At 30.8% G+C, this 14,649-nt stretch overlaps 1 protein-coding gene across 1 annotated transcript; it reads left to right on the top strand.

The window, feature by feature from the left end:
- Positions 1-2,807: 2,807 nt before the first annotated feature.
- On the top strand, positions 2,808-11,425 carry LOTGIDRAFT_193342 (hypothetical protein; the record flags this gene model as incomplete). Its single annotated transcript, XM_009062625.1, has 11 exons — positions 2,808-2,851; positions 3,149-3,254; positions 5,149-5,300; positions 6,571-6,780; positions 7,652-7,731; positions 7,898-8,063; positions 8,631-8,794; positions 9,573-9,724; positions 9,952-10,096; positions 10,772-10,900; positions 11,310-11,425. Coding segments are annotated over 11 exons (1,461 nt in total), but the record flags the coding sequence as incomplete, so codon positions are not given.
- Positions 11,426-14,649: the final 3,224 nt, after the last annotated feature.

Raw genomic sequence — 14,649 nt, 5'->3', positions numbered from 1 at the left:
ATGTAATGCCATTTGAATCATGAATTTATATAAGCAGGTTATTTGGTAATTTGAACAGGACAGCAACTGTTAAAGAGACTCACCCACTTGATAAGTACAAATTTTTTACTACAAAGGCTGTACAGAAATTTGGCTATACTTTGTATAAGGGCAATGTCCATAATGTCTGAAATCACATGCATACTACCAATAGTCACTTGTTTTTGATGATTTCATTGTGATATTTTTTATATTTTGTACAGCCATACATTTGTATAGAAGCATGAGATCTAGTGGACAAGCAAAACCTGAATTAAACTGCAAATCTCATTAAGAAATACCCATCTCGTGCTCATGGGTTTCAGATTTCAAATTTGCTTAAGGACAGCTGTCTTGAAAGTGGGAGTTCATTTTCCGACACAAGGACTGTATTATGTGAACTCACTGAGCACTAGTGTGAAACGTCAGAAAAAAGAATATGTTACGACTCCAATATAATCAAGATTTCATTGTGAAATTTGTGATACTTTTATTGGAAAATTCTATTTTAAATAGAACAACATGGGAATGTTGCACTTTCAAGACAAAATTTGTTGTGCATTTCAAAATGTGACAGCCTCTTTAAACTTGTAAAGACAATATACATTGCATAATGAATAGTATGGTTACATAAACAAAAAATCCCACATTACCATACTTGTGACTGATCAGCATTTCTTTTTCATTCATGCATATTCATACTAAGTTTTTATTTAAGAGACATCAGATCTTCCCCAAGGCTGAGATCAATTTCAGAATCTGCTCTTAGTCAAGATATTTTGAACTTTTTTTGTCCTGTGGTCTACATCACTCATTCTTGCTGACTTATAAATTTATAGTCCTCTTCCTTTCGTGAAAGAATTTATTATATTGATGCCAACATTAGAAAGTTGGTAACCAAAAGCAATGTAATAAAGGGCAACAGAATATTTGCCTCATAGGAAAAAGACCCTAGTTTGGGACCTGTATACAACTATTACTCTAGATTTTGCAGTACTGTGGACAAGATTTTTATAAACTGAATTGTCTTGCTAGTACAGATTTTTATTAGTTCACAATAATAAGAATATCTAGTCGTATATCATTAGAAATTACCAGACTTCAAAGCTGATAAATCAAACCTTATGATCAGTCAATGTCAAGTGTTCTATCTATAAACTAATTAAATTGTGTGTAGTTTATTATTTATTAGTTAAAATTCTTTTTATATCAAAATATAAGATAAGATCTAGATGACTTAAATAATTTTTAAATATAGAGAGTCATTGTATAATTTTGTCAGTAAATCATCTTATGTAAGAAGATGAAAACAATTATTCTTTTGTTGAAAAGTTGTAGTGATTTGTTACCAGGACAACACAACTGTCTTATTCCATTCCTGCGATTTCTTGACCAAGATGTAGACTGGCTGCACAACAAAAATGTTAAGATATTGCCCAATATAGAAATATAGGCACTGGACTATTTCTGCCTTGACCCTACTGAAGTACAGATGAACAAGACTATGTTCCTACTGAAGTTTGATCTGAAGTAGAGATCTTCAGACAACTCCACTATTTCAGCTTGTATCTCTACAGAAGTTTGACAAGTATAGATCTTCAGACAACTGGACTATTTCAGGATCTATCTCTACTGAAGTAGTGACCTACAGAAAAACTGAAGAAACTCTATACAGAAGTTTTAGAGACAAAGATCTTCAAACAACTGGAGTTTTTTCAATCAATATCCCTATTGAAGGTCCAGTTATCTCAAGAATGTCCTATATGAATTATTTACCATAGACGTTAAATAAGCCATGAATTTAGCAGATGTTATATTTAAATTTTTAATTTTTCATACAAATTGTTCTTTAATTTTGATAGTTATTTAGTTACTTTGAACTAATATATATCTAAAAGATAACAATTTTAAATTTTTCAAATTTTGACTTTTGTCACTGACTTTTTTAGTTTTAAATTTTTTTCCACTCGTTGATTACAAACAAAAAATTGTTTTCAAAATTTCGATATCAATTCTGGTTTTGATGTCATTCGCTACTAAACTTTGAATTTCCAAAATTTAAAGATATTTGAAAAATTTCTTTTGCAATAAGCAAGAATTGTGCCTATAAAGATTTTGAAAAAAAAAAATTGTCAGATGTACCCGACACCTTCTCGATATGACCAACATTTGTAAAACTAAAAATGGGGCTTAGGAGTAAAGCCGATTTGTGTATTTTGGTGTCGAAAGCATCTCCGATTGATTGCGAAAAAAAAAATTGGGAGTGGATTTTTTAATTTTAGTTTTGTTATTTTTATTTCCAGTTTTATATTTTCAGTAAACGCCAATTGTTTAAAGGTTTATATCTCGTGACCTTGACCATTGGTGACCTTAAACAAAAGTTGTTGCCCTGACGAGATCTGTCTAATCAAGCGATGTTAACTTCTGGTTCTAGAGCCATTTGAAAATCGCGATTTTTATCTCTAAGGAGCTCTTACACATGACCTAATTTGCATACAAGCAAAATTTCTTTATATCCTTAATATGTGCAATCTCTCCTTTCTGAAGATATACCATACTTGATATTTTGATCAAATTTACACTTTTCAAAATTTGAAAATTTTGCTCTGACTTCTTAAGTATCTCATTTACTTAATATAATTGAATTTTTTATAACTCACAAAGTATGCAACTAATCTGAAGCATTCATTGGTATCACGTGATATTTCTGACTTCACAGGATATTGTGACCAGAAAGGAATTGTTTCTCTATACTCTCTGATATATAAAATGTTTACCATTTGATTCCAGGTATGGACAGAATCATCAGATTATGGAATCCATATGTCTTTGGGTAATTGTTATTCTGTTATTTATTCAAAATGTGAGATCAATGTTTATAAGAGTACAATTCTTGTGAATTTGGTCAGGTGATCCAAAAATTCACGTTCTTACAAAATATTGATAACTTTTGAACATTCACTGTCAAAGATTTTTCGATCACTTTCATCATTAATGATAAGTGAGTTTCTATTAAAACACCATGTATGACAATTCTCTACAATGTAAAACATATTCAATATTCTCATATTACCTCAATATAATTACAGTGGAATGTATACTATAATACTGTTATTTGATTTTCTTTCAGCAAACCAACTGCATTATTACGTGGTCACAATGCACCAATATTTTATCTGTTTATTGCTGAAGATGATAATCGTATATATAGTATATCAACAGATAAATGTATAAAGGTACAGTATTAGAAAGATATTACCACTTAAAATGCACATGAAATTTAGCCAATAAGAGTATTATATTCAACAGTGGACTTACCAGATGTCATAAATATTCAACAGAATCCCTCTATAAACTGATAAATCGATAAAACAACGTAATAAATCAAAGATTATTTATTATTTTGTATAATTACTTACTTTTATGGATTTATGAGATTACATTGGGATTCTGGGCGTTGGGTGAAAGGTGAATATATACCCTTTAACTCTTGTTGGCCAAATTCTAAAAACTAAAAACCTTGGGCAATGATAATTTTTTTGAATAAATAAAGAAATGGGATAATTCCACCACTTTCTGATAAGAGGATTGGCTCCTTTCTTGCACCTTTCAGAAAGCCTGAAGAGGTTCCTTTCCTACAGTTCTAATTTTATCTTCATCATTATTAATATATAGACCAAAACTAGATGATAATAATGTAGGGTAAATATATGTTTTTGAGAAACAGGTTGCCTGGATTATAATGACAGTATTATGTTAGGAATGTGGAGTAAAAACCTGAATGAAACTGAGTGTTTTATTGAGACATCTTGCTCCTAATGACTCATTCATAAACTAACAACAATAGTCACTTTACTATGAAATAGGATGTATCTGACATGGGTACAAATAACCTTGGGAAGATTATTAATTCGTTCAAGGACAAACATGTTGACAGGACTCTAAGATCCTTAGTTGTTATCTTTGTATAATGGATCATAATTTATAAGTCATCTCAATTGATTTTCATCCTAATATTAAGTCATCTCAACTGATTTTCATCCTAATATTAAGTCATCTCAAATGATTTTCATCCAAATATTAAGTCATCTCAAATGATTTTCATCCAAATATTAAGTCATTTCAATTGATTTTCATCCTAATATTAAGTCATCTCAAATGATTTTCATCCTAATATTAAGTCATCTCAAATGATTTTCATCCAAATATTAAGTCATCTCAATTGATTTTTATTCAAATATTAAGTCATCTCAATTGATTTTCATCCAAATATTAAGTCATCTCAATTGGTTTTCATCCAAATATTAAGTCATCTTAATTGATTTTTGTCCAAATATTAAGTCATCTCAATTGATTTTCATCCAAATATTAAGTGATCTCAAATGATTTTCATCCAAATATTAAGTCATCTCAATTGATTTTTATCCAAATATTAAGTCATCTCAATTGATTTTTGTCCAAATATTAAGTCATCTCAATTGATTTCAAATCTTAAGTCATCTCAATTGATTTCAAATCTTAAGTCATCTCAATTGATTTCAAATATTAAGTCATCTCAATTGATTTTTGTCCAAATATTAAGTCATCTCAATTGATTTTTATCCAAATATTAAGTCATCTCAATTGATTTCAAATATTAAGTCATCTCAATTGATTTTTATCCAAATATTAAGTCATCTCAATTGATTGCAAATCTTAAGTCATCTCAATTGATTTTTGTCCAAATATTAAGTCATCTCAATTGATTTTTATCCAAATATTAAGTCATCTCAAATGATTTCAAATATTAAGTCATCTCAATTGATTTCAAATATTAAGTCATCTCAATTGATTTTTGTCCAAATATTAAGTCATCTCAATTGATTTTTGTCCAAATATTAAGTCATCTCAATTGATTTCAAATATTAAGTCATCTCAATTGATTTTTATCCAAATAATTAAGTCATCTCAATTGATTTCAAATATTAAGTCATCTCAATTGATTTCAAATATTAAGTCATCTCAATTGATTTTTATCCAAATATTAAGTCATCTCAATTGATTGCAAATCTTAAGTCATCTCAATTTCCTTTCAATCATGTTAAGTCATTTTAAGTGCCTGTCCAATTTTTATATTGAATCTTTTTTCAGGTATGGGACATCCAAGATCATAATTGTTTGGTCACCATTCGACCTAAAAGTCATAAAATTCGAGGAGATTTACAATCTATACATTATTCCTATGCATCTAAAGCATTATCTGTAGCTACAGACCAAATGGCAATATTACCACTTCGTCTCCGGTAGGAATATTTCAGTTATTTAGGTTTGGTTTAAAACAATAGTAAATTAGATTTCTTAAATTTCACTGACACAAATAGCAAACTGCAAATATTGTGGATGTCCAGGAAAGATCAATGTATAGAGGCTTTGCTAAGGACCAGCTGGTAGAAAGGATCCTTGTTAAGTTAAAGGGGCAATATGCAAAATTGTCATTATCAAAAATGTTGTAAATTATACCTGAAAATTTTTTAAGATATGTTACTTACATGTATGTATATAGTTGCTCAATTAGTTGGTCAGTTGAATTAGTTTTAAAAGGGTTAGATAAAAACAAATTGAACAAGTTGTTAATTAAGCAGCTTGAACTAGTTTTGGTAGAAAACTTTAGGAAAACGTAGAGGAGACATATTTCTCTACAATAAGGTCTATAATAACACCTCCCAAATAGTTTCACAAACTTAAAAAGTTTATGTGACAGTTTTAAAATTTAATACTTAAAAACTTAACGACAGGATTTTTTTGGTTAAAACTCCAGTGACACTTTTCTCTAGAATTTGATATACAGGTTTCATAAATTTTTACAAAAATTTAATTCAACCTACAAAAAAGAAAAAAAGAAAACCTCTTTAAGATGCTATTTTTTATACCTAAACCATCCCTTTTAATGTTACATCAACTTAAGGTGCCAAAAACTGGTTATATTTATGAACACTAAAAGTGGGTTAAAGCATCCAGTACAAAAGCGTCAAGGTTGTCAAGAGGCAGTAATAGCTGTTTAAATAGTTTAATTCACTTGGAGCACTATTGCACTAAGCTTTGTTTCATTTTTGATCATTTCTCCATCATGACAGATGAGGAAATGTCTGTCAAAAAACCTGATCTAGGCTCAGTGCCCCCCCCCCAATTCCCCCTCACTCAGTGCCCCCTGCCCTCCCTGTTAATGAAATCCTGGCTATGCCATTGTCTGGACTCATTCAATGTGTGGTCCAAGGGAGATAATAAATTCTATAAGTATAGTTATGAGTAAAATATCAGAATATAATCCTAGTGTGGATTTATATAATACAATAAGTGTCAGCTCTGCATGTAAATTTTTTTAGGCATGTCAAAATATTCTGCTGTAGGAAAATTTGATTTCATGGGTTATCAAATTATTAAAATATTTCCGCCAAACAGCTGATTGCAGAATTAATTAACTGACAGTTGTTCAAATACATAAATTATATCCACTTCAGCAAATTAGTAATCATAATGATTCCTAATATACATATTTTTTTTTTGCTGTTTCAGTCCAGTATTACATGCTGATATGGTGATCACACACAAAGAACCTGTCACATGTTGTAAATATAATACCAGTTTTAAACAAGTAGTCACATGTTCCGAGGGGTCAGTAATTAAACTGTGGGATCTAGAAACTGGTACTGCTATATTTGAATATGGTGATGCTCACGGTGATAATGCTATAACTTGTATGACTTTCGATAGTACAGGTAGAAGGTAGGTGGTCCATTTTGTAGAAGACTTGCTTTCAACTTCCCAATTCCAATAACAAACCTGAACAAAGTAAGTGAACTCACCTAAAGGATGGAAAGAATATGTACAGACTAAATTTACAAGAGCTCAACTAATTCTGTTTAATTTTAATACAAAATATACCATTATGGAAAACTTGTTTGAAAATAAGATTAAAAGTAAGTCTATAAAGAAAAACAAAATTGAATTATTCAGGCAATGAAAATAAATCTCTTTTGATTGTTAATATTTTTATGATTATGATTAGAATTAGAATTATTATTGATTATTACTATGACTCTTATGATTAATAAGATAAGAAATATAATAATTATGATTCTAAAGGTCAACAATATTATTAGAATTATTATTGATTATTATGATTATTATTGATATTATGATTATTATTGATTATTATGATTATTATTGATTATTATGATTATTATGATTTGAGAATATACTTTACCTTTGTTAAATTAATCATGTCTAAAAGGGACAGGTGCACCATTTTTTTACCAATCATATCTTAGTCTCAGAAACAGTATATTTTTAGCTAAGTCCATCAGTAATATTGTTCACAGTAGTTCAGTGTCAAAATTTGAACCTTCAAATTCATGTGTGTCCAGTCCTAGTGTCCAGGATTATCTGCTTTTGAAAGTTTAAAAGACAAGTCATCTTGAGACACATATATTATAGAAAAGACATCTAAAGAAATTGAATATTTTTGAAGGAATTATGCCATTTTCGTACACTTCTAGAACTGCAGAAGACTATTTACATATATACAAGACTCAAATCAACCCTGTAAATGACTCATCTGTCCCTTTAATTTTTTTTTTTTTATTATTATCTGTAGATTAATAACTGGGGGCAGAGATGGTAGATTAAAAATCTGGAATTATAACAATGGACATTGTCTCAAAGTTTTTGAAAAAGGTAAATTGACTGAAAATTTTATATTTTTGTTTTTGTTACATTTCAATATATTAATTTGTACCCATGCTACAAAATGATGATCCCAGCTTGAGTATGGCTGTATTTGCGAAAGCTCCAGCTGGTATACCATAGTTCAAGTATCTTCAAAATAATTTATTTTTTTCAGAGAAGCGTAATGAAGAGATTTGTGATGTAACATTTATTGAGATTAATAGGAATCGGTATGTGATATCAGTTGGTTGGGATAAACGTGTTAATATATATTGTGATAACCAATCAGATAGTAATATACATCATGTACAACATCCACAACCTTATTGGGCTGATGATGCTGTAAGTATTTCCTCATCATGGCACCCAATATTAGTAATAAATAGTCTAACTATTTGAAATTGAACCAATTGTTGGTAGTTGTAGTAGAATCTGAATCAGTTGGATGGTTTGGTAATGTCAGACTTAAAAATAAATAAGTTCCAAATTTGCTTATTTTAATGTCTTTTGATACTAAAACTAAATATCTCTAGCAAATTGTTGCAAACTTAGTTGCACTAAAGCCAGTTAGACCAAATTGTTGCTTTCAGAAGACAGCTTGACTTTCTATCCCTTTTGTTTTGTATTTATCTTAGTACTCGGTTCTCTGCCTTATCTTGTGTGCTTTTTCATATGTAGCATTCCTGGTACGCTGTAGTTGGGTATAAACTAGATAAAAGGGTGAATAGTCAACTAATATATTGACACAGCTTGATGGAATAATATTAGTTGTCAACTAATAGTTTACATTGATCTCTCAAAATTGTTTAAAAGGTCTCCAAGGTAATTGCTGTGGTGTTTAAATTTACCATCAGTTGGAACCAGGAATATGCGAAGATCAGATCTTATAAAATTTTGTTATTCCTTCAGAAAAATGGTCATAAAGAAGATATATTATCTGTTGCTCAGAGTCCACCTAATTTACTGGCTACAGCTAGTTATGATGGGGAGGTGATTGTATGGAATATGGTGTCTGGTCATATCTTCTGTCATCTAATACCACCTTCACCAAAACACTATACTGATCAGTCATGTAAGTTGATTTTTATAAGAATGAGGAGGAAACAGGGCTGTTGATTTGGCTCTATTTTCCAGACCTGGTTGGCAGGGAAACTCACATGTCTGATGATCAATATCAGCCATTACATGTTATTCATTGAAGATATTGTCATTTAAAGATGGGTTCCCTTATTTTCATTTATGAAAATGAAAATGCTAATACTTATATGAATAGAAAGTAGAGGTGTTCTACTGACTTGGAAAAATACCAGTTTGTCTCACATGTCCATAATTGATTCATAATTAGCTAAAGAGAATTACCAGCAGAATTCCCATGAGTGACTGATCAACAACGGTCAAATGGTCTTTTTTTGTTATCCAGATTGTACATACATGGACATTTATGATTGGTTAAAACTCTTAATTACATGCAATATAAGAAAATATTGATATGATTAATAATACATAATAATTCATTAGTAACACCAATTAATCAAATAGTTTGCTTAGTCGACAGTAACAAATAAGGAAACCCATCTTTAACGTCTGAAATCACTAATGGGATAAATAGCCATCAACCTCTGTGGGTAATACAATGACCTAATTACCTACTGTTATCTGATAATGATTCACACAGTGGAAATGTAGCCCAGTCTGCTGTAGCATTAACATTTTAATTACTGGATTATATCAAGAAAATGATGGTCATGGGTTCTGTTCTCAATTTGCTTTCTGCAGTTTAATGACCAAGGACAAGGTTATGTGCTGGCATGTACAAACTTCTAGTTTAAACCTGCATCATTTATTTTCAGTGGATGGTGATTTAAGTATTAATAAAATTTTGTTCCTGTCAACAAGAGCCTATAAAAAGGATGCTGCCACATTAGTAGCTAGTGGTCCACGTGCTAATATTCATTTCTGGAATGTGTTTCAAGGCGGCAAACTTATGGCTCAATTTTCTGGGGTAATTATGTCTCTTTTTTAGACAAATTCTTGTTTTAGATAATTCTCTGTATTTTTTCTTTCTGATTTTGCAGCTAAATTTCATAGCTTTGAAATCAAAATTGGTATAGAAACCAGTGGAAAACCAGAATCCTGCAAGCTTTTTTTTCTGGTTAAGACAAATTTCAAGAAATGACAATGATAAAAAAATATAAAATCTAAGCCTAATGGTTTGATGATTTTTTTCAGTCTAAAATAGAAGGTGCAATGGTTAGTCGAATGGTAGTTAACCAAGATAATAGTCATTTGTATACTAGTGATAGTTTTGGTTTTATTTATGTTTGGTGTATCAAAGACTATTGTGTCAATAGATTAGAGCCTAATCCACCAGAATGTAAGTCGTTAATAGTTAAAAATTTCAAAGTTTGGCTGCAGCAGTTTTGACTGTTAAAAATGAAAGTGTTTCATTGATCCGAATGTTTTGTTGAGACAGACAACTTAAAGCTTGGGATCTAATGTTTTGTTCTTGATGTTTTCACAACAGAAAAACTGTGTATAGAAACATCTGGATCTGTTTTTTTATCAGATTGACTTGGTACAGGATAAGAATAAAATAAATCCTTGGAGATGTCTTCAAAGTAAAAATCAGATAACAGGTGCATCTATGTATCAGTCAGTATGAATAAATATCAATGAATTTTGAATTGAATAGTGTAGTTCTGACAAAGTAGCATTTGGATACAGTTCATAGATGTTAAAAAACCTCTGAAATCATAAAAAAAAAATGGCTAAATTGTGCTGTCCTGGCGAAAAAAAATACTCCTCATTGTAGAGTGTAAGACATACTCACTTCTCTCATACATGGTTGCTGGTCCTTACAATAATAATTAGACAGACATTGTTGGTAACATGATCCCATGTTTGGGACTATTTTTGATATGTTAACAGAGATTGAAGGGACTACAAAGATAACTCTGTATGAGAGACTAAAGTTGGGTGTGCAGAATAATATATTGTAAGATTTGTTTTACTTTGTTGGAGTTATTATTTGATTCCTAATTATTTACAGTATTATATTCATGGAGAGGACATATTGAAGGTGTTACGTGTATTGATTTAGTTGAGGAACAGAAGATATTGTTAACATCCTCTTCTGATTGTACAGTTAGATTGTGGAATTTACAGGGCCATTATATCGGTATGTGTCTCAACTTCCTCAATATAGAATTTTATGTAAATGTGATTTGCATTTTATAAGTTCTCAAAATTTCAGATTCCATGATTTGTAGACTTCCAATGTGAAGGAATTACAGTGAGACAGTTTGTCACCTTTTATGCAACTGATGCAAATAGATTGTAAAGAGATTTTCAAAATTTTTTTTATTTATCCATCAATTTGCACTATTCCAATTCTCAATCAGACGTCTGTGGCTCCTGGAATACCACTAAAAGTAAGAGTTTAATGACGTCACTAATCCCGAAATTTGCTTTTTTACATAAAGGGTAAAAAAAACTGCATTTTAAACGCGCATATATGTATTTTACTTGTAGACCTACTAGCTTAGACAATGTAAGATGATGACCTGCATTTTTTTCTTTGGTTCCAGGAACACTAGGTCAACCAGATAGTTGGGATATTCATAATCCCTCTACATATCAACATCCCATGGTACCATATGATGTACTAATAGATCCTGCCAGTCTACCAGCACATCCCATATTAGCAGAGAAACAAACTACCCATGATATTATTCATGAAGATTCTGTCAAAGATGAAGAGGTATAGTTTACTTTTGGAATCTTTTTTATTAATTAAAGTTTTATATTTGAATTAAGCAGGCAAACTATGTTAATTGATATCCATTCTTGAGTTTCTGAATAAACTTTAGGGATAGGAAAAAGGCATGAAGTGTCATCACTTAAACATACATTGATAAAAAATAATTGACTGAGTATGTTCACATAAAGCACATCTTTGATTTGCACTAGTGATTGATCTTGAGAAGTCTGTTACAAAAATCTCATGAGCCAACATCTGTGGTATGTAGCTAGTGTTAGATGTTCAGAAGTTTAATCTGGCTGACAGAAAAATTGGTCAAAAGACAAAAATACTAGGGGTAATTGCATGTCAGATGTTTATTTAGGTTTGAATTGTGACATTAAAAACCCTTTGTATGGCATCATTTTTTCCTTGTGCATTTTATATAATAAACAGGCTAACTTTCTATGCTGTTTTTCTTATATTTACAAGTTCTCTTACAGGAAGATGTCAAGAGTCCACCAATAACTTTCGGTCAGTTTCAACAGTTTCATATCTCAGATGAGGCCATAGCTGACCAATTAAAAACTAAACATTATAAAAAGGGTACAGGAAAGAGGTATATTTAAAGTATTTTATTGTATTTTTAACTTTTGGAAGGGGATAATGAGTTGACAAACACATTTGCAGAAGATAACTAGGTGTTAGAGTTTATTTTTGTGCATCAATATCTACTAGTACAAGTATTTGATATTTATCAATGTGGTTTTTCAGGCAAAGACATGAGAAGATGAAACCAATAAAAATAGATCGTGGTGGACCCAGTGAATATCAGATGTTAAAATGTTTTGATTTGAAAGAGACACCTCACATCAACCCTCCCTCAATCAAAACAAATAAAGATGATCCTTTTGAGTTTTATGTTGAATGAATTGCATTTAAATTGTTGATATATTGTTTTTAAGTTTACATTTGTTGAAAGACATTTTCAATTTTTGAATGTCACCAAATCCTTATGGGACAATACATTACTATTGATTCACAATAAGTTGTCACAATATGAATTCTTATTCTAAGTTATAACATCTTACTTTGAATAGCATAATATGAGAGTGATAAATGGCAATAAATCTTGGTATAAATAGTATTATCAATTTACATGTCGTCAAAGAATTTAGTTACTTATGATCAATGTTTATGACATTTGTTGAAAATGATTAAGTATGATTCAATTTTATTTAAACGTGGGTTTAACCAAATATTTCCTAGCTCAAGTAATGGATGTGACAGAATCTCTCAGATGTTTTGTTCCAAGTCACAATGTCAAATATGTACGTAGAATAACATGTGATATTTTGAGTTTTTAAATTTCTATCTGTGATATAAACAATTCTGTTCTTAATTCCTCCTGAAAATAATAAAAGACTTTAAGGAATTGCTTCTCCTAATTTCTGTTTAAAAATTTCAACTTTTTTATACATGCAAATACATGCATTTGGAGCTTTGGAGCTCTTTAAGCCCTTTGCCAAGGTATAAATTAGATGAAACTTATCCTTAAAGTCATTTTACACTCTGACCAGTATTAGAATTCCTGAAAATGTTTTGTTAAATTTTATTGTATTTATTTATTGTTTGTATTAAAACAAGATGTTTGATTTTTATTATGTTTTATTGTTGACACATCTCAATTATCATTCAATACATCTGGTTTGAAAATGGGGGTTAATATTTTGACTTGGAATATTAATGTAAGTTAGCTTTGGACTGGAACAGACAGAGCTGATCTTTTATTACCCCACACGTTTTAAAAATAAAGTCCTCCACCAGAGCTGTTAAATTGTGAATAGAGAAAATGACCATCAAATTTGGATAGCTGACATGGTGCTATTCCACAAATAAAAGATAGCTTGCTGGGGAAAATAACATATATGACAACTGAAAACTAATAGAACGACTATCATTATTTTATCTCCATCGTTCGAAATATGAATGACAAAAAGACAATTTTGGCGGCAAAATTGATAACCTAGAGATATTTTGATGCCTCTGCAGCAATTTTGGCAATTGATGTGGACACAATACAGAGATGGCAATGAAGTCATTAAGATTTTTCGAATCCAAGAAGAATCAGGTGGGGGAAAATTTCTGAAAATAAAGAGCTGTTTTCATAGAACTGTGGAATCAAGGGCCATAACTTGCATTATAATAAAAATGTATTACCAATATTTATATTTTTGAATTACGATAATGTGCATCCTTTTGTAGGGAAAGAAGAAGGTATCATTCAGATCAGTAAAGAACTAGGCTGTATTAATGTGACTCTTATTAAAAGAATTTAATCAAGTTGGGCCTAGGCCTATAACTTGTCAAACACATTTCAAAGAATAAGAATAGGTTTCATTCCGAAAATGAAACAAATAAACTTCAAGGCCTATCTTATCTATGTCTGTATTAGCAAATGATGTAGAAAGCTCAACATAAATTTGACGTCGAAATCTTTTGTACGATACTCGGACTAATTGACACAGCGGGTAGATGACAAGTTAACGTTCGCTTCCAGCGGATGCTGATATCGCGGAATATAGCGTTCTATTTATAGTCCTACCTGAGTGATCTAAAATAGTGACTGTTAGTCATCATAGTGGCACCATTTTGTTAATTTTGAAAATCTCTCTAAGAATACCAAAGACAACTAGCATAAAGAATGAGTGACGTGGGCTAGGACATGTGAAAACCAAATTGTAAACACTTGGATTTCAAAAGCAGACGATACTTCACATTTCAACGACCCAAGTCAACGATTACGATATAGATTCAACCACAGGGGCTTAAAGGTAAGGCAAATGTTAGGCCTAAGCCACTTTCACAATTTCGAATGATTGCTTTACGCTGTTGCCAATCATTTGTATCAACCAAAATAGCTTACAAGCGTACTTTCTGGGACTTTTGGTAAGGTATATTTCACACTTTTGATTTCTAAAAATAGAAATTGACATTAGAACATTTTACGCCTTTAGTCCGAAACATAGTACATAGCATACTTAGATAGCTGTGTGATAATCGCAGAACAGATTTGTTTGGGATTAATGCTCATAAGATTAAGTCTGTATTGGGGTAATATTAAAGGATATCCTATGGAATTGTTTTGATTGTGCGGATTTTTACCATCCCCATACCCCCCCCCCCCC

The sequence above is a fragment of the Lottia gigantea genome (assembly GCF_000327385.1).
Source record: "Lottia gigantea unplaced genomic scaffold LOTGIsca_52, whole genome shotgun sequence".
Lineage (NCBI taxonomy): Eukaryota > Metazoa > Mollusca > Gastropoda > Lottiidae > Lottia > Lottia gigantea.
The sequence above is the reverse complement of the archived record's forward strand: the minus strand, read 5'-3'. Positions and strand labels throughout refer to the sequence as shown.